The sequence below is a fragment of the Bos taurus genome, chromosome 7, assembly GCF_002263795.3.
Source record: "Bos taurus isolate L1 Dominette 01449 registration number 42190680 breed Hereford chromosome 7, ARS-UCD2.0, whole genome shotgun sequence".
NCBI lineage: Eukaryota > Metazoa > Chordata > Mammalia > Artiodactyla > Bovidae > Bos > Bos taurus.
The window spans coordinates 47,391,972-47,417,622 of NC_037334.1; the positions used below are offsets into that span (position 1 = coordinate 47,391,972).

The following is a 25,651-nucleotide window of genomic DNA, read 5'->3' on the forward strand; positions in this document are numbered from 1 at the left end:
GACAACTTACATCGAGTGTGGGAATGTATGGCTGTAAAGACTGGCAAATTCTGTCTTATCCGTGTAAACCCTTCACCCTCCAACCACTTTGGGTATTTCAGCAATTGGGTATACCAATACCAAAACCTAAGGGTATTCCTGAAATTCTTTACTGCCTCAACTCAAAAGAAGCCTTGAGTTTATTCACTTGGTATTTATGAACTTTTATGTGTCTAGCATTGTACAACACTCTAATCTTGTGCCCTAAAAACACTTAAGGTTTTTTAAATATTTTCAAGCAGAAAGCTAGTTTTAGAAATGTCAACATTGCTGTTGGCACCAGTTTGAATTTGTATGTTTGTTTCTCCTATTTATTTAGAACTGAGAAATCTTTTAGAAAAAACACATCCCTGATCCCATAGGTTACAGATCAGACCTGAGAAATGAACTGACCTTCAAAACATCAAAGTGGCAATGAGTTGAAATCAAAATGCTTTTTTCTCTCTTTCATTCATCATGTTTCTATTTGAGCACAAATTTGTTGAAAAGCAGGATAGGTGCCTAGGTTTGAAGAAGATGGCTGTCTTTTTAGAAGATCGGCTTGTCCTCCATCTATAGGTAGACAGTAGGATCACTCAAGTCACAGTTTTCAATATGTATGTGGGATTGTATTCCAGGGTAAACTTTTTGCAAGGGCAGCAGAGTGCCCAGTTTTTCTCCCTTCTTGATAGAACCTTTATATTTAATTGGCTTGATGTAGAACATTTTAATGCAGAAACCTGAAAGAAAAGAAGTAAAATTATTCATTATCTAGGTTTTAGTAGCCTTGAATCAGAAGTTTTCATTAAAGAGCAGAAATGAAAAAAAAGAAAGGATGATTGATTGAACTCAATGAGCGAACAGAAGAAAATGACACAATCATATCAGAAATGAAGACTAAAATTACAAGATGCTGAAGGAAGAATAGACTCAAATCACTTTAAAAAGGCATTGACGAATAGCTGAGAAACACCAGCTAGCTGAAAAAATTGACCCAGAACAATGTCAACTTCAAGACAGATTCTGATAAAACACTTTTAAAAACAAAGCAAAGTAGAAATAATAACAGGCACAAGAATACAAAGCTTTCTAAATACCAGAAGAAAAAAAGACCTGTCAGAGAAATAGAAATAATACCATTGTAATACCATAATTATAAAATAATAACAGTGCCGGGACCAAATATATGAGTTGTATCTATAAATGTTAATTCATGTATTAAAAAGATTTTCATATTGGCTTGAAAATCAAAATGAAAGTCTGTGCTGTATACAATTAGACAGTCACTGAAAAGGTATAAAAATTCAAGGCTGGGAAAGATTTACCTTGCAAATGGAAGGAAAGGGAAAGCAAGGGTTATGATCTTGTTACCTTCAGGCCAAAAAGCATTGAAGCCAGACAAAGAATGACAATTATAATGCTAAATCCAACGAAGATAAAATAGTTAAAACTATCCAGGCACTCAATGACACAGAAATCATTATATAACACAAAAATCCTGTAAAGGAGAGATTACAGGAGACACAAGGAGAAATAGAAACCCAGCAGTAGTAGAAGACTCCAACACATTTGGTGTCAGTGCAAACCGGTCGGGTGGACAGAAAGCATAGGCAGGGCTATAGGTGCATCCTGTCCAGCACAGTAGCTGCCATCCACTGACTAGTCGACACTTGAAATGTAGCTAATTTGAATTAGATGCACTTTACAAGATACACATTGGATTTTGAAGACAGTAGCCCCTCCAAAGTTAAACATTACTAATTTCATATTAATTGCATTTTGAAATGACAATAATTTGGAGATCTTAAAATATTAAAATTAAGTTATAGTTTCTTTTTACTTAATGTGGATGCCGGAAAATTAAGATTACATATGTGGCTTTTATTATACTATTGGTGGACAGTACTGCTGTAGAAAATCTAAGTGAAATCCATAAGCTACATCTTATATACATAAGTTAAACAGAATATGTCCAAGGGTGCTGCTGCTGCTGCCAAGTCGCTTCAGTCGTGTCCGACTCTGTGTGACCCCAGAGACGGCAGCCCACCAGGCTCCCCGTCCCTGGGATTCTCCAGGCAAGAACTCTGAAGTGGGGTGCCATTGCCTTCTCCAACGCATGAAAGCGAAAAGTGAAAGTGAAGTCGCTCAGTCGTGTCCGACCCTCTGCTACCCCATGGACTGCAGGCTACCAGGCTCCTCCATCCATGGGATTTTCCAGGCAAGAGTACTGGAGTGGGGTGCCATTGCCTTCTCCAGTATAGCAGTGCAAGAAGACCTAAATAAATGGAAGATATAACATGCTCATTGATTGGAAGATCCATTACTTCTAAGACATCAATTCTTCTCAGTTGGATCTGTATAGTCAATGCAAACCCAATCCAAGACCCAGCAAGATTTTTGGTGGAGATTGACAAACTGCTTCTGTAATTTATTTGGAAATTCAGATAACCCAGGACTTGCCAAGGCAATCTGAAAAAAAGAGCAAAGTTGGAAGATTTATACTATTAAGAGATCAAGGTGTATTTTATAGCTAAGATAATTAAGACAGTGCAGTACTGCTGGAAGATTAACCAACTGACCAACGAAACACCGTAGAAAGACCATAAACAGACCCACATATATGCAGACCTTGATTTATGACAAGATACTTTTGTGCAGTGAGGAGAAAACGGTATTGGCAAGTTAATGGTATGGAGTCAGTTATCTATATGGGAGAAGAATTTGATTCTTCATTCCTTACAGAAAAGCCAATTCCAGATGGATTATAAATCTAAATGTGAAAGGTCAAGCAATAAAGCTTGTGGACAAAAGCCTAGGGTGAATATCTTTAGGGTTTCAGGATGGGCAAATGTGTCTTAAACAGGTAATAAAAATGTGCTAACAGTAAAGGAGGATACTACTAAATTGGACTGCATTAAAAATAATAATTTTGGTTTATTAAAAAACAACATTTGAAAAGTTAAAAAAGGAGCCCAGAAGATGGGAGAAGATAGTTATAATACATATTTGGCAAAGAATTTATGTCCAAAATACACAAAAAGCTCCCACATACCTCTAAAACACTGGGCATTTTGCAAAATATGTGAAGAGGCACTTCACAAAAGACAGTATTGATGTTATCAATAAATATGAAAAATATCAATAAATATGAAATGCAGATTAAAGTTAAAGGAGATACCATTACACACTCATGAGAATGACTGAAATGAGAAAAGCAGATAACACTAAGTATTGTGTATGGAGCAACTGGAATTTTCACACACACCTCATGGGAGTGTGAATGAATAGCACCACTTTGGGAAACCAGGTGGCAGTATCTGCTAAGGGTGCAGATACATCTACCAAGTGACCCAGCAACTCCACTCCTCTAGTGTCTGCCAGTTGCTGAGTATATTGATTCCAGCTATGCGTTCTGGACTGGGGAAGTTACTACAAGGGGGTCATGTGGATGCACTTGGTCCACTTGTAAGATGGACCCTAGCGAAAAACTGTCTTGATCACCTGACTGCATAAGCCCTAATCAGGGACCGCAGTGGCCTTTTGTGTCTTTAGGAATTAGTGTCAGCTTTAAGTGTCTTCATCTCCAGTGTGCAGTCATCCTGCTAAAAGGCTAGAGCAAGTCCCTTTGAGAACAGCTATAAAGTAAGGCTTATAGTATAAATTTTTGGCTTTTGTGACAGCCCTTCCTTAGAAAGGCTCAGCCTCCCTTTCATTCAAGAGAGCCCCTGGACTGTAAACTGACTCAAGTCTGGGAATCAGTTGATAGCGTTGGGAGAAGATTTTCAGACCCAGAATTGATCGAGGTCAGAATTTTTTGTTCATCAGACCTAGAGTGTTTCCTTTTATACAAATCAAATAAAGCTTTAGTACACTGCCCATGTATTGGTTCTAGGTCACCGTGATTAAGCAGACAGTGCCATAGATCCTTGATTCTGATGCATCTGATGACTGTTTGACCTCTGCTCCCCATTGGGTAGCCATGCCAACCTTGACTGCTCAGTGGAGTCCTTTCAATGGCAGTGGTTTCTCTTATTTCAAGCCTAGAGAAGATAGCCTCCAGATCGCTCCTTAAAGTCTTGGGCTCCTTAGCAAAGTGTTTCTCATGGCCTTGGTGAGAGGAGTGTCACTAAACCCACCCCCAGCAGGCATGCAAATTTATGTTCATGAAAAGACATGTACTAGAAAGTTCATAGTAGCATTTTCCTAATTGCCTGAAACTGGATACTGCCCAAATGTCCATTTAGAGCATGATTAAATAAATAAACACACATGCATGCAATGGATACTATAGGTAAATAATGATGAATGAACCTCACAAACATGAATGAATCTTACAAACATCATGGTAATAAAAGAAGGCCCCCACTCAAAAGAGTGCATGCTGTTTAATTCTATTTAAATCATTTTCAAAAACTAGGCAAAAAAAAAACAAAACCTAAAAGGTAGTACAAGGGGTCTCTGGGCTGCTGCTGTTGTACTTTTTCTTGAAATAGTGTAATCAGCAGGTTGCCCTGGTGTGCTTACTTTGTGAAAATTCATTGAGCCAGCCATTTTTGCTTCGTGCACTTTGCTGTATGTATGTTCTATTGCAATAGATTTAAAACACCAAATAAGAAGCCTAGGACCTGAAGTACCAGGAGACCTGACTTTACCTAGAACATAGAGCTTTTGAAAATGTTTTTGTTCAGTTGCTAAGTTGTGTCCCACTCTTTGTGACCCTTTGGACTGTAGCACACCAGGCCCTTCTGTCCTCCACTATCTCCCAGAGTTTGCTTAAATTCATGTCCATTAAATTGGTGATGCTATCTAACCATCTCATCCTCTGTCACCCTCTTCTCCTTTTGCCTTCAATCTTTCCCAGCATCAGGATCTTTTCCATTGAGTCGGCTCTTCGCTCCTGGTGGCAAAACTATTGGAGCTTCAGCTTCAGCATCAGTCCTTCCAATAAATATTCCGAGTTGATTACCTTCAGGATTTGATCTCCTTTCAATCCAGGAGACTCTAAAGAGTTCTCCAGCACCACAGTTCAAAAGCATCAATTCTTCAGCGCTCAGCCTTCTTTATGGTCCAACTATCACATCTCTACATGACTACTGGAAAAGCCATAGCTTTGACTATATGGACCTTTGTTGGCAAAGTGATATCTCTGCTTTTTAATACACTGTCTAGGTTTGTCTCAGTTTTCCTTCAAGGAACAAGTGTTTTTTTTTAACTTTATGGCTGCAGTCACCATCCACAGTGATTTTTGGAGCCCAAGAAAATTAAAATCTGTCACTGTTTACAGCTTTTCCCCATCTCTTTGCCATGAAGTGATGGCACTGGATGCCATGATCTTAGTTTTTTGAATGTTGAGTTTTAAGCCAGTTTTTTCACTCTCCTCTTTCACTTTCATCAAGAGGCTCTTTAGTTCCTCTTCACTTTCTGCCATAAGGGTGGTGTCATCTGCATACCTGAGGTTGTTGATATTTCTCCCAGCAATCTTGATTTCAGCTTGTGATTCATCCAGCCTGGCATTTCACATAATATACTCTGCATATAAGTTAAATTAGCAGGGTGACAATACATAGCCTTGTCATACTTCTTTCTCAATTTTGAACCAGTCAGTTGTTCCATATCCAGTTCTAACTGTTTCTTCCTGACCCACATACAGCTTTCTCAGGAGGCAGGTAAGGTGGTCTATTATTCCCATCTCTTTAAAAATTTTCCACAGTTCATTGTGAGCCACACAGTCAAAGACTTTAGCCTAGTCAATAAAGCAGATGTTTTTCTGAAACTCACTTTCTTGCTCCATGATACAACAAATGTTTGCAATTTGATCCCTGGTTCCTCTGCCTCTTCGAAACCCAGCTTGTACACCTGAAAGTTCTTGGTTCATGTACTGCTAAAGCCTAGCTTGAAGGATTTTAAGCATAACCTTGCTAGCATGTGAAATGAGTGCAACTGTACAGCAGTGTAAACTATCTTTGGCATTGTCCTTCTTTGGGACTGGAACGAACGCTGATCTTTTCCAGTCCTGTGGCCACTGTTGAGTTTTCCAAATTTGCTGACATGTTGAGTGCAGCACTTTAACAGCATCATCTTTTAGGATTTTAAATAGCTCAGCTGGAAGTCTGTCACCTCCACTAGCTTTGTTTTTAGTAATGCTTCGTAAAGCCCACTTGACTTCATACTCCAAGATGTCTGCCTCTAGGCAGACCATATCATCGTGATTATCTGGGTCATCAAGACCTTTCTTGTTTAGTTCTTCTGTGTATTCTTGCCACCTCTTCTTAATCTCTTCTGGTTTTGCTTACTGTTTCTGTCTTTTATCACGCCCCATTCTTGCATGAAATGTTCCCTTGATATCTCCTTTTTTTTTGAAGAGATCTTTAGTTTTACCCATTTTATTTTTCCTCTATTTCTCTATTTTCCTCTATTTCCTGGCATTATTCATTTAAGAAGGCCTTCTTATCCTTTCTATTCTCTGAACCGTGAACTCAGTTGAGATTATCTTTGCCTTTCTCCTTTGCTTTTCACTTCTCTTCTCTTCTCAGCTATTTGTAAGGCCTCCTTAGACAACCACTTTGCCTTCTTGCACTTCTGTTTGTTTGGGATTGTTTTTGTCACTGCCTCCTATATAGTGTTATAAACCTCAGTCCATAGTTCTTCAGGCATTCTGTCTCCAGATCTAATCCCTTGAATCTATTTGTCACTTCCACTGTATAATCATCAGGGATTTGCTTTAGATCATATCTGAGTGGCCTACTGGTTTTCCCTACTTGCTTCAATTTAAGCCTGAATTTTGCAATAAGGAGTTCATGATCTGAGCCACAGTCAGCTCCAGGTCTCGTTTTTGCTGATGGTATAGCACTTCTTCATCTTTGGCTGCAAAGAACATAATCAGATTTTCGTATTGACTACCTAGTAATGTCCATGTGTAGAGCTGTCTCTTGAGTTGTTGGAAAAGGGAATTTGCTATGACCAGTGCATTCTCTTGACAATATTCTGTTAGCCTTTGCTCTGCTTCATTTTGTACTCCAAGGCCAAACTTGCCTGTTATTCCAGGTATCTCTTGACTTCCTACTTTTGCATTCCAGTGCTCTGTGATGAAAAGGACATCTTTTTTTTGGTGTTAGTTCTAGAAGGTCTTGTCAGTCTTCATAGAACTGATGAACTTCACCTTCTTCAGCATCAGTGGTTGGGGCATAGACTTGGATTAGTGTGATGTTGAATGGTTTGTCTTGGAAATCAACTGAGACCATTCTGTTGTTTTTGAGATTACACCCAAGTACTGCATTTCAGACTCTTTCTGACTATGAGGGCTACTCCATTTCTTCTAAGTGGTTCTTGCCCACAGTAATAGGTATAATGGTCATCTGAATTAAATTTGACCATTCCCGTCACTGATTCCTAAAATGTTTATGTTCAATCTTGCCATCTCCTGCTTGACCACATCCAATTTACCTTGATTCGCGGACCTAATGTTCCAGGTTCCTATGCAATATTGTTCTTTACAGCTTTGGACTTTACTTTGACCACTAGACACATGTACAGCTGAACATTTGAAAACAGTTCACATAAACTCTTGCAGAAATGCCAACATTTTCCAGTTGTGGAACTGGTAAATGAAAGCATCCATTCATTATAGCTAATATTGCTGAAAGTGATTTTGCTTGGAGAATATTAAGCAAAGCCATGTGGACCTCAGGAGGAAAGTGCCCCAGTCAGGTATAGAGCTAGGTGGGGAGTGTATGTATAAAAAAGATGACTGTAGGGAAAGTGGTGAAACATCTTGGAAAATGTGTGGGCTCTTTTAGTACAGTACCCTTGTCCTTTAGTTCCTAGGTTTTGTTCCTTTGAAAGAAGAATGCAACTTCTCTGTATAGAATACACATGAAGTAAGCATCAGAGATCTCCACTATATGCCCCAGGTACATACACCACTTCTTACCTCCTCCAGAGATCCGAACACCATTATTGATGGCATTTTTGTTTTTATAAGGTTTCTCCTGGCCCATGATCTTTCCGGTGAAAGGTGCGTAAACAGTAGAGCCATCTGAGCACAAGACATCTACACCCTGGTGAAGCTTCTGATTTCTAGGATGTAAATAAGAATGAACAGACTGAAGAACTGCCCTGGGATTTTTATTGCCCAGGAACAGGGGTTAACCCACTGTTCCCAGTCCAGGGTATCAAAAATGTTGGGATGTCCCAGGTTTCCTCACTCTGTTTAGTCAGTTTTCACCTCCCTCTCCGCAGGTATTCATAATCATGTTGTAAAGGTTAAAGCACGTAAGATAGTATTTGGTACACAAGAAGTGTTTAAAAAAAAATGTTAGCCATTATTAATATATGGCATCTGGGGGAGATGAGGCAATCAATGTAAGTAAATGTTATAGATACCCGAATCTTTACATCTATAAGACCACTTAGAAAAGAGTTGACTTTTTATGGGAACCTATTTTATAAGAAGAATCATAGTCTTTTTTATCTCTCAGTGATCCATACACATCATTTATTGTGTATGACATTTTAATATGGTGACTGATAGCTCCTGCATTTATTAAACTCTGTGGAGCACAAATGGAAAACGATCCCAGGTTGTAAGGTTTCCTGAGGTTGTCTCTAACAGTCCTCACTCTTCCTGCTCTTACCAGGCTCTTCTCCTTCTAATAGGCCTCCTAAAAGTCAGATTCACCAGGATTGTTAGCATTATGTGTATAACAACATAGAGCAGGTTCCACGTGAGGAGCCAGTAAGTTATTGAATGAGTCAAGTGCACAAACTGTAGGGTTTATGGACTGATTGAGCCTGAGTTTTGGCAATTCAGGGGCCATTTCCCCCTGTGTCCCATTTCTCAGCCCTATTCCATGTATGTGAGGTTGCTTTGTGAATAGTATCTGTGTGAGTGAGAGTTCTGTGATTAGAGTGGTGATTGGTAATGCAGTTGGTGCGTGTGCTATACACACTCGGTCGTGTCTGACTCATTGTGACCCCACTGACTGTAGCCCACCAGGCTCCCCTGTCCATGGGATATACACACTCGGTCGTGTCTGACTCATTGTGACCCCATTGACTGTAGCCCACCAGGCTCCCCTGTCCATGGGATTTTCCAGGCAAGAGTACTGGAGTGGGTTGCCATTTCCCTCTCCAAATGCAGTTGGACATGTTGCTATTTCATCAGAAAGTGGCACTCCCTAAGTAGTACTGGGAATTGTTGAACATTCATAGTATGTCCCTCACCGTCTGGAAGAGATTACCTGCTTAGGGCCAGCCTTTGGTATTTACCTCCCAAAGCCTGGGTCAGTAACACCACAGTCTGCTGGCAACAAGAGCTAAAAGCCTGAATCCTAGTTCCCCAGCCTTCAACCACCTTCACTGTGTTTGGCAGGTCCCTCAGCCCTTTGGTGCCCCAGTTCAAGTTCCTCTTCTATAAAATGGGATGGTAAAGTTTGGTTTTCACTTTGGAAAAGCCAGGTGAGATGAGTCAACATATGAAAACATTGAGAGAGAAAACACAGCTCTCCTCTCTGTGGTCCTTATTCAGTGCTCTGTTCTCAATTCAGAGCCCACATCTGAAGCCCTGTTCTTGGAAGTTGCTCCAGACATGGTAATGCAACTGGTTTTGCCTCTGAATTTTCCTGCCGTCAGAAGGGAAAGGATGGTGAGCACTTGTGGAAACTTACAGCGAGGACACTGAGCAAAGAGGTTGAGCTGAAAGAGTGTGTGTGTGAAACCCCATTACCTCTGAGCCGTGTACTGGCCACAGCCATGGCCATCACATGTCCTGATCTCATTGGAAGACTTGCCAGCACATATAATAGCCCATGGTCCAGCCAGTGCTGAAAAGGAAAAACATGAGAAGCAGGTTTCCTGACCACGTATTCCCAATATCCATTACCCTCATGTCTCCCAGCAGATTCAAAAATTCTTTTCATTATACTTTTTCTCTGATTTTTTCTGTAGTTTATGGGGTGGCCTGCCTTTAACTCCTGATTCAGCTGTAAAATGGCCCTTTTTTCCATGGCCGTGGAAGTTTGTTTTCTGACGTGTAGAGTATTTGTAAGTTTATTTACAAGCACTCACCTTTATTGTTATTATTTGTTTTATATTATCCGCCGAACAATGTTGTAGATGGTGCTTTAAAATTTTTCTTTGCTTATGACTTGGCGTGGGGCCCTCTATGTTTAGGTTAAACAAAATAATTGAACAACATGGCTCAAAGAAATGATTCTAGAGTAACTTTGAAATGTTCTTTATTTTTAGTCTTGATCCAAGATGTTTGAATTGAAGGAAAAACAAACTATGAGTTAGCAAAGTGTATTTAACACTAAATGGATCTCTTTCATATCCACTGACATAGAAGAGGAGATTCTTAGAAATAAGAACATGTCAAACTAATTTAGCCTAGAGCAGAGTGTGAAGAGAAGGTGAGGAAGTGAGTAATAACAATTACTTGAAAAATTGAGAAGCCGTAAAACATGGAGGGAGGGGGCTGGCTGTCTTCATGTATTTTGTGCAAACTTTCCGTGCAACTTCTCGTTATTAGAGTAAGCACTTGATAAATATTCCTTTAAATTGTTTCCTGGATTTCTAATTATTTATATTCACAGAGAGTTGCATTAAGAAACTCATTGTTTTACTTCAAAGCAAACTAACAAAAATGGAAGCAAAAGCAGGAATCTGCTAATTTGGTTGTTGATTATATTTAAAGGTATTTTGCTATTCATTAATATATGTGTTATGAAAAGAAGCTACAGAATATGACCATTAAGCATATTCTTGAATATACCTCTAAAAGGTATATTATGCCTTTGGACCAAGCGTCAAGTCACTTTGGCCCTAATATTTATCCTTCAGAATTGAGGCATATATTAGTTTATTAATGTATTCATTTGCTCTTTTGCTATGATAGGGGAGTGTTCCCCTTGTCCTGCTGCTGCTGCTGCTAAGTCATTTCAGTCGTGTCCAACTCTGTGCGACCCCATAGACGGCAGCCCACCAGGCTCCCCATCCCTGGGATTCTCCAGGCAAGAACACTGGAGTGGGTTGCCATTTCCTTCTCCGATGCATGAAAGTGAAAAGTGAAAGTGAAGTCGCCCAGTCGTGTCTGACTCTTCGAGACCCCGTGGACTGCAGCCCATCAGGCTTCTCCATCCATGGGATTTTCCAGGCAAGAGTACTGGAGTGGGTGCCATCGCCTTCTCCGTCCCCTTATCCTAATCCATACCAATTTTTGTGTCAGGGGTTTTCTAAATCAGATTCTCATACAAACTTTATTTTCTAATTTTGTTCCAATTAATTCCAAACTAAGATTGTTTTTTCTTTTCTGCTTCTCTCATTAAAGAAATAGAACATTCAGGTGGAAGTCATTGATAACCACTCTTGACCTTGTGTATTCTTCCTTTTCTGCTTTAAAAAAAAAATTTTTTTTTATTGTGGTAAAAGTCACATAACATAAAACAGACTGTGTTAACCATATCTAACTGTGCATTTCAGTGGCACGAAGTACATTCATATTGTTGTGCAACTCTTCATCATCCAACTTCCAACTTGTTCACCTTCCTAAATGGAAACTCTGTCCCCAGTAAACAACAACTCCCCACTCCCCTCACTGCCCCCCACCCCCGACAGCATCCGCCAGTATGCCTTCTATGAAGTTGACTGTTCTAGTTACCTCATATAAGCAGAATCAAATGATGCATGTCAGCACCTAGTGTTTATTGGAATGCGTTTCTAAAGTTAACAGTGTGTGTCCTACACACAGACAAAGCTGCTTTTCCCCTGTGCAGTACGGTAGGTTCTCATTCGATTTCTGTCTTATACATGGTAGTAGATATATGTCATTCTCAATCTCCCAATTCATCCCACCCTGCCATTACCCTCTTGGTGTCCGTATGTTCGTTCTCTGCGTTGGTGTCTCTGTTTAAGCTTTGCTTCCTATTCCACTGTTAATAACCAAATATACAAGTTTCTGTTGTGGTTGTAATGTTAATGACTTTCGAATCTATCCTTGGAATCAATTTTTAAAAGTCAGCCAGGATTCTAAGACAGTAATTTTGACTTACCAGGTGAAATCAGAGCAGCCAGAAGGAGGGTTCCTGTGGAAAACATTTGTCTTTGTCTCTCTAGAATGCTTCTTCCTTGACCCTTAGGCTTGCCCCCACACACTCTGTGAAGAATATTCCAGTCTGAATTAGTATTATCTAGCTATTTAACCTTAGAATTCTGCATCTCTCATATCTTCAATTTGGTACAAGACCCAAAAATTTACGAGAATGGAAGGAGTCAGATTTTAATACTCTGTGGACAGCTATGTAGGACCTACGTAAAAGCTTTTCATCTGAAAAAGCTAGCTTTATTGGAAATGCTGACTAAATATTAACAGAAGTGATAAGGCTGGGTGAAGAGTGGCTTTTCTCTGGGCTGTTACTGGTGGGAGGATATCCACATGAAAAAATGAATATTTAATATTGTCTGCTAGTAGATCTGTCTTTCATTCCCTGGATAGGGTATGTTTCAGAAAAGAAGATTGATAATGTATGACCTTCTATAGTATATTTTTTAGTATTTCCCTTGGGTTTTTTTGGAGGATCAGTTAATTTTATCTGTGTAATGTTTGCAAATACTTTTATAATTTTGAGAAAATTATCTTTCTTTAAATATGTGACTTTAGATGTTTGCTTGTTTGTAATAATGAAAAATTAACATCCACAGTACCCATAAGTAGAGAAAAGGATGAATGATATACGATGGAGTATAATAGCAGTTGGAATATATATTGTCATTCCAGTTTTCCAGAAGAGAAAACAAAGGCACAGTTTGATTAGGTGAATTCACTCAAGATCACATGGGGAGGACGTAACAGATTTGGGATTCAAACCTATGGGGAAGAGGGGAAGTTTTGCTGTGTTCGAATCATCTAAAGAGATTCTCTCTTAGGCATTGGTCATTTATCCACAGCAGTGGTTCTCACCAGGAATAATTTTGTCCCCCAGGAAACACTTGGCAGTGTCTAGAAATGTTTTTGGTCGTTACTGCTACACAGACGCTGTTGGAACATCGTGGGCAGAGGCCAGGGCTACTGCTAAACATCATACCAGACATAGAACATACCCCAGGGCAAAGAATTATCTGGCCCTAAACGTTCATCATTCCAAAGTTGTGAATCCCTGATAGGAAGTATGCTGTGCTGTGCTAAGTCACTGCAGTCATGTCCGACTCTGCGCCCTATGGATGTAGCCCACCAAGCTCCTCTGTCTATGGGGTTCTCCAGGCAGGAATATTGGAGTGGGCTGACCCAGGGATGGAACCTGCGTCTCTTATGTCTCCTACATCGGCAGGTTGTTTACATTTAGTGCCACCAGGGAAGCCCAGTCTAAAGTATACCTAACAATTTCTTTGTAACTAGAATGGAGAACATGTTGAATTAAATTTGTCTAGGTGTTAACTGACAATTTTAAAAACATCATGATGGGAATCAGCATGTTAAATTACTTAAACCATATTCCTAAATTTACATCAAAAAATTACCAGCTTCCAATAATTATAATGTTAATTACTGAATACAATAATTAAACTCATTATGTTTAAGGAAATAATATGGGAATTAAAGCAAATGTTGTTTATAAGCCGGCTAACTGAAGATTTGTTCTGAACAGAGCTGGCAAGTGTCCATTCTGCAATGGGCTCTCAGGACCAGAAGGCACAGTCATTGTTCTTTTGTATAGCCAGTGATTATAAGGTACGGTCAGATGGTTGCTACACGGTAGAAACCTTTTGATTAGTAACACTGATCTGTTAATAGACAGCTTTATCTTCTCTAAGCTATACTTCATAAAGAAATACATGTGGAATTACAAATTCTTGTTGGGCTACAATTATGGATATTTAACTTTCGCAAGATGTAGTCAGCTACCAGCACTGTAAGTTGCTTTCACATTTCTCTCCTACTCACCCCCAGCCCCCTGACACCACCCCCACCCCCACAAACTGTGCCCCGACCTGTACCTCATGCCTTGATCTTTTTATTTTTTTTCTTAACATTTCACTAAAGGTAGAGAAACCCGTGATGAGGAGAAATTCAAAACTCACTATAATTAAAATTTGAGGGCAGTGGTGATAAAACTATTCTTTTCCTTTATTGATATGAACTAAGTTAGTTTCAGCACATTAGTCTCATCTCTTGTTAGAAAAGCTTGAGATAAAGTCATGTAAGTGTGTTGTCGCTCAGTCATGTCCGACACTTTGTGACCCTGTGGACTGTAGCCTGCCAGCCTCTCACCCAGTTGCAAGGCTCAATTGTCTCCTGTCCTGTCTCTGCTTCTCTATAACTCTACCTTCTGCTTCTGATGAGGTAGGTGGTGAACATGTGCTGAAATAGCAAAGTGATAATGCTGGCCAAATGGCAGGAGGTTATGAACAAATTGATTCTGGTATGTTAATAGTTTGTGTTCATCTTGGTCTGTTGGGCTGCTATACAGACCACCAGAGATGGGATGGCTCATAAACAACAGAAATTTATCTCTTACGGTTCTAGAGTCTGAAAGTCCAAGATCATGGTGCTAGTATGGTCGGTTAGCATATAAAAACCTACTTATCATCCTTGATTGAGGTAAATTTCCCTTAATCCAGAGTCTGACCCTTAGTCTTTTTGTTGTCTAAGACTTTGACTCAGGGAGAATGATTCGAGTTCATCAGATTATAGGAAGCTAAACACAGAGATCGATAGATGATAGCTAGCTAGCTATCTTAATAGATGATTTTCAACAGAGATGACTCCTCTCTAATGGGAGGATGTGCTCTCTTGGTGTTAAAACCCTCGGCAAAGTGGCTTGATGAATGTGGAATGAGAACAGAAAAGATACAATTTTAAGTGGTTTTCCAACCAACCGTACCATCTAGTCAGAAATCTTTCCTTTTCCATGATAAAATGGACTAGAAAATGTATCCTCTTTGAGTGACACCAAATGGGTTTATAAACATCTTGCTCCTTGATTTCCTTCCTGGCTTCCCAGGCCCATGTTTTTCAACCAGGATTACTTGCAGGGGGGCCAGATAACACAAAAAGCCAGAGGATAAGCATGGTGACATAGGTTGTCAATATTTCTTTTGGATTTGGAAATGGGGCAAAAGGAAGAGGAATAAAACAACATACTTTTTTCTATTTACATCATTCCTTTTACATTTATTAAGTGTTATTCTGTGTGATACACAGAATAACTCCCTCCCTCAAATTTACATACTAAACCCTAGACCCCATGAATTATGATGTTACATGGCAAGGAAGAAACAAGAGTGCAGATGAAATTGTAGTTGCTAATCACCTGACAACTATAGTTTTGTGTATATCTATATACATAGAAATATCATGCATGTTTTATGTCTGCTGACATAGCTTGATCTTTTTTTAAATTGAGACTTCACATATCATAAAATTTACCCTTTTAAAATGCATAATTCAGTGGTTTTTTAGTGTATTCACAAAATCATATACTCACGCCTCTATCTAATTCTAGAGCATTTTCATCACCCCCAAACAAAAAACCTGACACATGAGCAGTGACTCCTCATTTCCTACTTTCCCCAGCCCCTAGCAACTATTAGTCTACTTTTTCACTCTCTGAACCTGCTTGTTTTGGGTATTTTATATGAATGAAATCAGAGAATATGTGATTTTTTCATGTCTGGCTTCTTTCACTTAGCAGAATGTTTTCAAGGTTCATTCACATTTTACCATGTGTGAGTACTTTATTTCTTTTTTATGACTGGATGATATTCCATTGAATGAACAGACCATGTTTTGTTTCCCCATTCATCAGTTGATGAGCAGTTGGATTATCTTCACTTTGGACTATTACAAATAACACTACTATGAACATTCGTGTACAAGTTTTGTCTGGACATATGTTTTCCGTTCTCTTGGGCATATACCTAAGAGCGGGATTGCTGGGTCATATGGTATCTCTGTATTTAGCTTTTTGAGGAACTATTAAATGGTTTTCCAAAGTGGCTACATCAGTTTACATTCCTACCAGCACTAAGAGTTGCAATTTCTCTGCATCCTTACCAACACCTGTTATTATCTGTCTTTTTAATTATAGCTATCCTAGTGGATATAAAGTAGTATATAGTTGTGGTTTTGACTTGAATTTCTCTCGTAACTAATGAAGCTGAACATCTTTTCACGTGCTTTTTGCCCTTTTGTCTATTTCCTTTGTCTTTTAAATGTCTATTTAAATCCTTTGCCCAGTTTTTAATTGGATTATTTATCTTTCTATTGTTGAGTTGTAAGAGTTCTTTATATACTCTGGACACAAAATCTTTGTTAGACAGATGATTTGCAAATACTCTTTTCCCATATGTAGGTTGTCTTTTCATTTTCTTGACAGTGTCCTTTGAATCATAGAAGTTTTTAGTTTTAATGAGGTTAAATATATCTTCCTCCTGCTTTGGCTACTCATGCTTTAGATGTCATATATAAGAAATGGTTATCCAAAGTCGTGAAGATTTATGCCTATGTTTTATTCTAATAATGTTAGAATTTTATCTCTTGCATTTAGGTTTTTGATCCATTTCAAGTTAACTTTTTTGTATGGGATGAAGTAGAGGGTTCAAATTTATATTTTTTTGTATGTAGGTGGCCAGTTCTTTCAACATTATTTATTAAAAAGACTGTTGTTTCCCCCATTTAATTTTATTGGAACCCTTGCCCAAATGAATTTGGCTGTTCTGGACTCTCAGTTCTATTTCACTGACCTATATATATATCCTGACTCATCGGAAAAGACTCTGATGCTGGGAGGGATTGGGGGCAGGAGGAGAAGGGGACGACAGAGGATGAGATGGCTGGATGGCATCACTGACTCGATGGACGTGAGTCTGAGTGAACTCCAGGAGTTGGTGATGGACAGGGAGGCCTGGCGTGCTGCGATTCATGGGGTCGCAAAGAGTCGGACACAACTGAGCAACTGATCTGATCTGATGGAAGTACCACACAGATTTGATTTTTAGCTTTATCATAAATATTGAAATCTGGAAGTATGAGTCTTCCAGCTTTTTCTGCTTTTTCAAAATTGTTTTGGTTATTCTGGATCCTTTGAATTTCAATGTTAATTGTAGAATCATCTTGTCAGTTTCTGAACAAAATTGAAAGGTAGATGAAATTTATAGAGATTGAGTTGAATCTGTAGATCAATTGGGGGAATATTGCCATTTTAACATTGTAAAGTCTTACAACCTTTGAACATGGTGGGGGGGGGCGGTGGCGGTGTCTTTCCATTTATTTAGGTTCTCTTTAATTTCTTTCAATAAGTTTTGCAGTTCCAGGGTATATATCTTTCACTTCTTTAGTAAAGTGTATTACTAAGTGTTTTATTCCTTTTGATGCCATTATAAATGAAATTGTTTTTTAATTTATTTTTTAATTGGAGAACAATGCAAATCAGCCATAATTATACATATATCACCTCCTTCTTGAGCCTTCCTCCCCTCACCCCATCCCACCCCTTTAAATCATCAGAGTGTCTGGCTGTGCTCCATGCATTATATTGCAACTTCTAACCACCTATGTATATCAGAGAAGGCAATGGCACCCCACTCCAGTCCTCTTGCCTGGAAAATCCCATGGATGGAGGAGCCTGGTAGGCTGCAGTCTATGGGGTTGCTAAGAGTCTGACACGACTGAGCGACTTCACTTTCACTTTTCACTCTCATGCATTGGAGAAGGAAATGGCAACCCACTCCAGTGTTCTTGCCTGGAGAATCCCAGGGATGGGGAGCCTGGTGGGCTGCCGTCTCTGGGGTCACACAGAGTGGGACACGACTGAAGCGACTTGGCAGCAGCAGCAGCAGCAGTGTGTATATGTCAGTGCTACTTTCTCCATTCGTCCCACACTGTCCTTCCCCCACTGTGTCCACAGTCTGTTGTCTTTATCTGCATCTCTATTCCTTCCCTGAAAATAAGTTCATCAGTACCATTTCCATTCCTAATATATAGAAACACAACTGCTTTTTGTATATATGTCTTGTATCCTGTGAGCTTGCCAAATTAGTTTCTTAGCTGTTACAGATTTTTTTTATGAATTCCTTAGAATTGTCTATATACAAGTTCATTTAATCTGAAAACAGTCTTTTTTAATCTGTCTGTTTACTGCCTTCTTTTGTGGTCAATCAGTATTTTCTATTGTACTTTATAATTTCCTTGCCATTTCTTGGTGCAGTGGGAACTCTTAGTTGTGGCGTGTGGGTTCTAGTTCCCTGACCAGGGGGTTCTGGTTCCCTGCTTGGGGAACATAGAGTCCTAGCTGCTGGAACACCAGGGAAATCCCATCCTTGTCATTTCTTTTGCTGTATACTTTTGATTTATTTCCTTAGTGCTTGCCCTGGTGATTATAAATTACCTCACAATGATCTAGTTCAGATTAATACCGAATTAACTACAGTAGTATACAGAAACTTTGTCCCTGTATGGCTCCACTCTTTCCCTCTTCCTTTGTGCTTTGTCATATAACTTATACCTTTATACATTGTATGCTCATCAGTATACAGATTTATATTTGCTGCTTTATTTACTTTTGTAGTTTTGTCAGTACACTCTGTTTTTTTCCAGAGATTCAAGTTACTGTCTGGTGTCCTTTGATTTCAGCTTGAAGGAGTTCCATAACATTTCCCTCGAGCAGATCTGCTAGTAACAAATTCTCTCAGTTTTTACCTAGGAAAGTCTAAACTTATCCTTCACTTTTTTTATCCTTCATTTTTTAAAGGATCAATCAGTTCAGTCGCTCAGTCGTGTCTAACTCTTTGTGACCCCATGGACTGCAGCACACCAGTCCTCCCTGTCCATCACCAATTCACGGAGCCTACTCAAACTCATGTCCATTGCGTCAATGATGCCATCCAACCATCTCATCCTCTGTCGTCCCCTTCTCCTCCTGCCTTCAATCTTTCCCAGCATCAGGGTCTTTTCCAATGAGTCAGTTCTTCGCATCAGGTGGCCAAAGTATTGGAGTTTCAGCTTCAGCATCAGTCCTTCCAATGAACATTCAGGACTGATTTCCTTTAGGATGGGTTGATTGGATCTCCTTGCAGTTCAAGTGACTCTCAAGAGTCTTCTCCAATACCACAGTTCAAAAGCATCAATTCTTTGGCACTCAGCTTTCTTTAGAAGACTGGATGTGAGAGTCCAACTCTCACATCCATACATGCCTACTGGAAAAACCATAGCTTTGACTAGACGGACCTTTGTTGGTAAAGTAATGTCTCTACTTTTTAATATGCTTTCTAGGTTGGTCATAGCTTTTCTTCCAAGGAACAAGCATCTTTTAATTCCATGGCTGCAGTCACCATCTGCAGTGATTTTGGAGCCCCCTGAAATAAAGTCTCTTACTGTTTCCATTGTTTTCCCATCTATTTGCCATGAAGTGATGGGACCAAATGCCATGATCTTAGTTTTCTGAATGTTGAATTTTAAGCCAACTTTTTCACTTGCTCTTTCACTTTAATCAAGAGGCTCTTTAAAGGATAATTATGCCAAATACAGAATTCTTGGTTGACAAGTTTCTTTTAGTACTTTTGATATGTTTCTTCTGTATCATACCACTGCCTCTGGCCACCATGATTTCTGATGATAAATCAACTGTTAGCCTCTCTAAGAATTCCTTGTTTGTGAAGAATTTCTTCTCTCCTCTTGCTTTCAAGAATCTATTTTTGGCTTTGTTTTTTGAAAGTTTGATTATGATGTGTCCAATCTTTGCATTTTTGAGTTTATCTTATCTGGATTTTGTTTATCTTCTTGGGTGTGTGGGTTAATGTTTTTCATCCAATTTGATAAACTTTCAGTTATTATTTCTTTAAATATTCTTTCTCCCCCTTTCTATCTCTCCCCTGTCCTCCTGGGACTTCCGTTGTGCATACGCTGGTGTTCTTGGGGGTTCCCCACGGTTCTCTAAACCTCTAAGTTCATTTTTCTTCACTCCTTTTTCTTCCTGTTTCTTGGACTGGATCATCTCAATTGACCTATCTTCAAGTCTCTTTAATTCCTTCTTCTCCCTGCTCAAATCTTCTTCGAGCCCCTCTAGAGAATTTTTTAATTCCGTAATTGTGTTTTCCAACCCTAGAATTCTTATTTGGTTCTCTTACATGTAGTTTCTGTTCTTTATTGAAATTCTCTATTTGTTGAGACATTGTTCTCATACTTTACTTCTTTATACATGATTTCCCTTAGTTCTTTGATTATTTAAAGTAGCTGATTTATAGTCTTTGTCTGGTATGTGGAATGTCAGGTTTTCCTAAGTATCTATTGGTTGTTCTCTGTGCACAGTCCCTACATGAAGTTGTATGGCCATGACCCTGGGAAAATGCTTATACCTATGAGGAATGTAAAGGTCCTCCTTTTTTCTGTCTACTGTGTGCTAAGGGCAGAGGGTCAAAAATGAGAAGGCTGCGCCTCACAACTCTTAATTTACCATGTCTGCCTTCTCTGCTCACAGCCATTAATATTTTACCCAAGATTGCTCTCAAGAGCACTTGCAAACCAACTGATTCTCTGTCTCTTGCATACCTTTGTAGCTAAAAGACAGTGGTGGTCATCTATGCAAAACAAGATCATTCTAGCCTTTGAGATTTAAATTGGACTTGAACTTTTACCAGTGAAGCTGTTCTGTATCTCACTGGATACAAATATGCAAAAAACCTATTCTTTATTTAAATCTGCTCGTTCAAATGAGAGTCTCTTGATTTTAAAATCCTGCCAGAGAGTTTTGTGTCAGAACTGACCATTTGATTTTAAGTTTCCAGAATGTACTAAGCCCAGTCAATAGATGGTCCTCACTCTATCAAATACTTACAGACCCACAGTGGGCATATTTCCTCACCCAGTTTCACCATCTGCTAGTACTTTGACCAACAGAAAGCAAACATCCCAGGGCCACCTAAGGAAACAAAGACCGAGATTACCCCAAGCAATGGTAAACAGATGCGACTGGCCCACTGAGCTTTGAACCCTGAAATTGCACCACACACAGACACAGAGTGTTGCCAGAGGTTACAACACACACATTCTTGGCGCCATTGTTCAGATTGACTCAGAACAGCTGAACATCTTAAACTGAGTAATAAATGAATTATGACAATGGAAGGAATGATGCTCTCCTGTTTGGGGACTGCGTTGTCTCTCTAGCTACTGATACCTTCTAAAAAAGGAACTGCCAACATAAATAGCTCTCAAAGTTACAGCACTGCTTCACTGTTCAACAACTCTAGCTCGTGTTTAGTGAGTGGTTTGTACAAGGCACTCAGCTAAGTGCTGTGAGAATGCAAAGATGATTAAAGAGGCAGGCAAGCCAGGAAAGACTTGAGAGCATGGAGGGGTCAGCCCTGGATGTGAGAATGAGGGGGAGTGCAGGTGTAGGTGGAGGGAAACGTGTAGGGGGAGTGTTGATGGTCCTGTCATTGGCCGAGCCCATGAAGCGTTTCAGACGGCCTTGTAAATCAAGACTAATCCCACTGTTTGCTTATTTCTAATAAAAAAATGGAATTTTAAAATTTTATTTCATTCTAGGGAGATCTGGAATTGCTGCAGGAATACTTGTGTTGGATGCTGTGAGAGAGGACAGGGGAGTTGGGTGTTTAGATATTTGTGCAAAGACTAGATACACTTGTGTTTTCAAATTTTACTTTTAAATTGTTTTATCAGAACATGTACCAGAGACATAAAACAATTTTTTCCTGTTATTGCTAAATAGGAACTATCAAAGAAAGGAACTTGGTTGGACCTGATAGACATAAAGGACAGAGAGTGTGACCTTCAGACTAGATGACTCTACCTAAACCTTTGCCAGACAGCAGGGTAAATAGAACTTTTCAGGGAAAGTAAAACAGTCCTAGCCTGGAAAGTAGGACTGGAGATGTTGTTTTCTGCTGGAGATGTTGTTTTCTGTCTGCAATTAACAAAAGGATATCCACTTTTATTAGGATTCTCCAGAGAAACAGCACCAGTAAGGGGGGAGGTGTGTACACAAAATAACAATATATTTTTTTCTATATATATATAAAATAACCCTCTGTATGCTATGGGATTCCCTGCTGGCTCAGTCGGTCAAGAATCTGCCTGCAATGCAGGAGACTGCCTGCAATGCAGGAGACCAGAGTTTGATCCCTGGGTCGGGAAGGATCCCCAAGAATGTGAAATGGCAACCCACTGCAGTATTCTTGCCTAGGAAATCCCATGGACAGAGGACCCTGGCAGGCTACAGTCTATGGGGGTCACAAGAATCAGACATGACTCAGCAGCTAAACTACCACTTCCATACTATATTCTAAAAGAGAGAGTGTATGTTATTTTAAGGAATTGACTTATGTAGTAATGGAGGCTGGCAACTCCAGAATCTCCAGGACAGGTGGGCAGGATGGAGACTCAGGAATGAATTGATGCTACAGGTTGGAGTCCAGGGGAGTCTGAGGGCAGGTACCTAAGGTACCTTCTTTAGATACCTCTATCTTTTTTCTCTCAAAGTCTTCCACCTGATTGACTCAGACCTTCCCACATTATAGAGTAAGTTACTTTACTCAAAGTCTGCTGTTTTAAGTGTCAATCTAAAATATACCTTCACAGAGACATGTATATAGTCTTTTGACAAAATATCTGAGTACCATGACCTGTCCAAGTTGATATATAAGATTAACTAGCACAACATTGTAGCGCCATTGCTTCAGGAATTAAAAAATTAACTCTGGTTTGACTTCCAAGAGTTGAACCAGGACAGAAGGAAAGCTTGGCATGCCGTGGGAGCTTTCAAGGGACTTCAGAAAATTTCATTCTGTTGGTTTAATTTATGGACACTTTATGTACTCAATTACAGTCTCACTGAAAACTTTTCTTATAGTCTGTTCAATTTAAGACCTTTGATGAGGAGTTAGAGAAGAAATAAGACATAATGAAAATGATGGAGCCAGAGAGGGGAAAATCCCCGATTCCCACGTCTCATTAGCATGTTTCGCATTTTGTGAGCACGCGGCACATCCTTCTGTTTTGCCAGTGCCAAATCATAGAGAAACAGAAGGGCTGTTAGAGCCAAGAGTGGGCACGTGCGGAGCAAACAGACTCACGGGAGGGAGCGTGCATTGAGGTTAGCCTGCAGTCCCCGCATTTCATAACAAATAGCAAGTAATACACTGCTCCACTTTATCATTTAAGAGCAAAAAAAAAAAAAGATTAGTTAAAAAAAGATTTTCTGCCCCATAGTTTTTGAAGCAGAAATCTGCTACATGAAACCAAAGTGAAGAAGTGAAGTGAAGTAGCTCAGTCGTGTCCGACTCTTTGCGACCCCATGGACTGTAGCCTACCAGGCTCCTCCCTCCATGGGATTCTCCAGGCAACAGTACTGGAGTGGGTTGCCATTGCCTTCTCCAGGGGATCTTCCTGACCCAGGGATCAAACCCACGTCTCCCGCATTTCAGGCAGATGCTTTAACCTCTGAGCCACCAGGAGCAAAGAACCTAATTATAGTATAAACCTGAGGATGTGATGTGTGAAGGTGAGGGGGTGATCTGGAACATGGAAGGAGAATAAGTGGCAATAAAGAAACATTTTCAAGGGGGACAAGTTATGTTGGAGCCCATGTAGAACAGCCTCAATCTTCTGAGACGAGAGGCATAGAAAATGTGAGGGTGGCAAGGAAATGTCCGCAAGAATGAGATTGAACGTGGTTTGGACTGGTCACTGATAAATGGGAAATGAAGAAAAAGATTGCCAAGCAGCTGGGACCCAGGAGCTCAGTCTCTGTGATGCCCCAGGAGTGTCTGACTGCCCAGGACTGGGAGCAGAGGGAGGCCCCAAGATAGCTAAAGCATAGAGTTGACAACCTTGATTGGAAAGGCCGACTGTGAGATCTAGCCTGGATAGAGAGGCAAGAGAGAAGCCAGCTAGGGATTGGGAGAGGTTTGGGAAACTAAAGTCACGATGCGATGAGCCATGCCAGGACTGCTCTGAACACCCTCTTTCTCTCTGTGGAACTTCCTCCTGCCTCAGCCACCACCCTGCATCCTTGTGTGTTTCCCTTTTCTGAACGCTTGTCTTCCTTTCCCTCTACTTCAGTGCCCCTCCCATCCTTTAAGGTTGGGAGTCCTGTCTCAAGTCCTGTCAGCTCCATGAAGTTCTAGCTGTTTCTAGATTTGTCAGTAGCCCTTCTTGAGACTCCCTCCAAACTTTTCTCTGGGGCATTTAATTTATTTCAGAATTACAGTCACATACTGTATACACTGTGTATATCTCATTTCCTTGTGAAGATGTGCAGCTTCTCAGGATATAAGAATTGAGTCACATGCTGCTTTTATTTTCCTAACATGGTTAAACACTGTTTGAACACAGATACTCTTAATGTTTCAAGTATTGTTAATTATCCAGAAAATAAATGGCATTACTACTGTCATACTTGGGGGCTTCCCTGGTGGCTCAGATGGTGAAGAATCTGCCTGCAATACAAGACACAGAGGTTCAATCCCTGGTTGGGATGATCCTCTAGAGAAGGAAATGGCAACCCACTCTTTCCCATGGACAGAGCCTGGCAGGCTGTGGTCCATAGGGTCTCAAAGAGTTGGACATGACTGGGTGACTGACTGAGTAACACACACACACATACACCATAATACTTGAGATGACTTGGTGGATTTTGTCAGATTTTTTATATTTGAGAGTTAGTACTATGCTCTCCTGGTTACTCATAAGAAGTTCAAAGTATCTGTCAGTTGTTACTTCCAATATAATTTTTCTCTCTGAACAATTCTGATTCCAATAAAATATTCATGGGAGTTCTGATTCCAATAAAATATTCATTAATAAAATATTTATGGGATCCCAAGCATTTATTTGCACAGCCATTGAATGACAAAAATCAGAAGACCTAAGACTTTGTCCAGACATTTTATATTTCTTGGGTTAAGGATAGAGCAAGTTTGCACTTTCTTTTCATATGGCGATCAGGATCTTACAACAAATATGAAATGGTAGGTATGATAGAGAGCCATTGGTGGTTGTCCAAAAGATAACTTCTCCGTGTTGACCAAAATGGCTGCCAAAAGGTCAGCTCTGTCTCTAGCTAGCTGATGGCCCTGGACAAGGCACTTCCTTTTTCTCCTGTTTTCCTAGTCAGGAGATGCACGCGTGGACTTTGGGCTTAAACAGTGTGGAGCTGTTGGAACCCCAGCAGCCAGCAAGTCTGCCTCGCTACAGTGTGGCCTTCCACTAGTGGGCGCCATGGAGCAGACTTCGGAGCCTCCACCTCTGCCCCCGACAGAAAGCCTGCATGCGATTCCCATCTGGACTGACGCACTTGGGTCTCACACAGAGCAGGATTATGAAAGTCGTTGGCGTAATTCGATTCCATCAGCTCTTCTAAAGGTCTTCCCTGGCCCTCTGGTTTTGAGTCATGCCCACTCTGGAAGCTTGCAGTTTTGCTACCACAGCCAGTTGCCATCGAAACAAGAGTTGATCCTTTGTGGAAAATGCTGATCTTTCGGTGCCTGGCTCTCTTTCTTAATAGGGCGGTTAATCTTCTTCTACATAGTGAAGGAAGCTTTCAGCTTCCATGGGCTCCTGCACTGGTTTCCTCAGGCGAAATTTTAAAGGTGACTTAAGTTGTAGAAATTCAGAGCAAAG

At 40.1% G+C, this 25,651-nt stretch overlaps 1 protein-coding gene across 1 annotated transcript; it reads right to left on the reverse strand.

Annotated features, from left to right (window-relative positions):
* Window positions 1-325: 325 nt before the first annotated feature.
* On the reverse strand, window positions 326-12,113 carry LECT2 (leukocyte cell derived chemotaxin 2). Its single transcript, NM_174380.2, has 4 exons — window positions 12,066-12,113; window positions 9,743-9,839; window positions 7,949-8,094; window positions 326-758 (listed from the first exon to the last, which is right to left on the reverse strand). Exons 1-4 carry the CDS (start codon window positions 12,109-12,111, stop codon window positions 592-594), a joined length of 456 nt encoding a protein of 151 aa, NP_776805.1. The 5' UTR covers window positions 12,112-12,113; the 3' UTR covers window positions 326-591.
* Window positions 12,114-25,651: the final 13,538 nt, after the last annotated feature.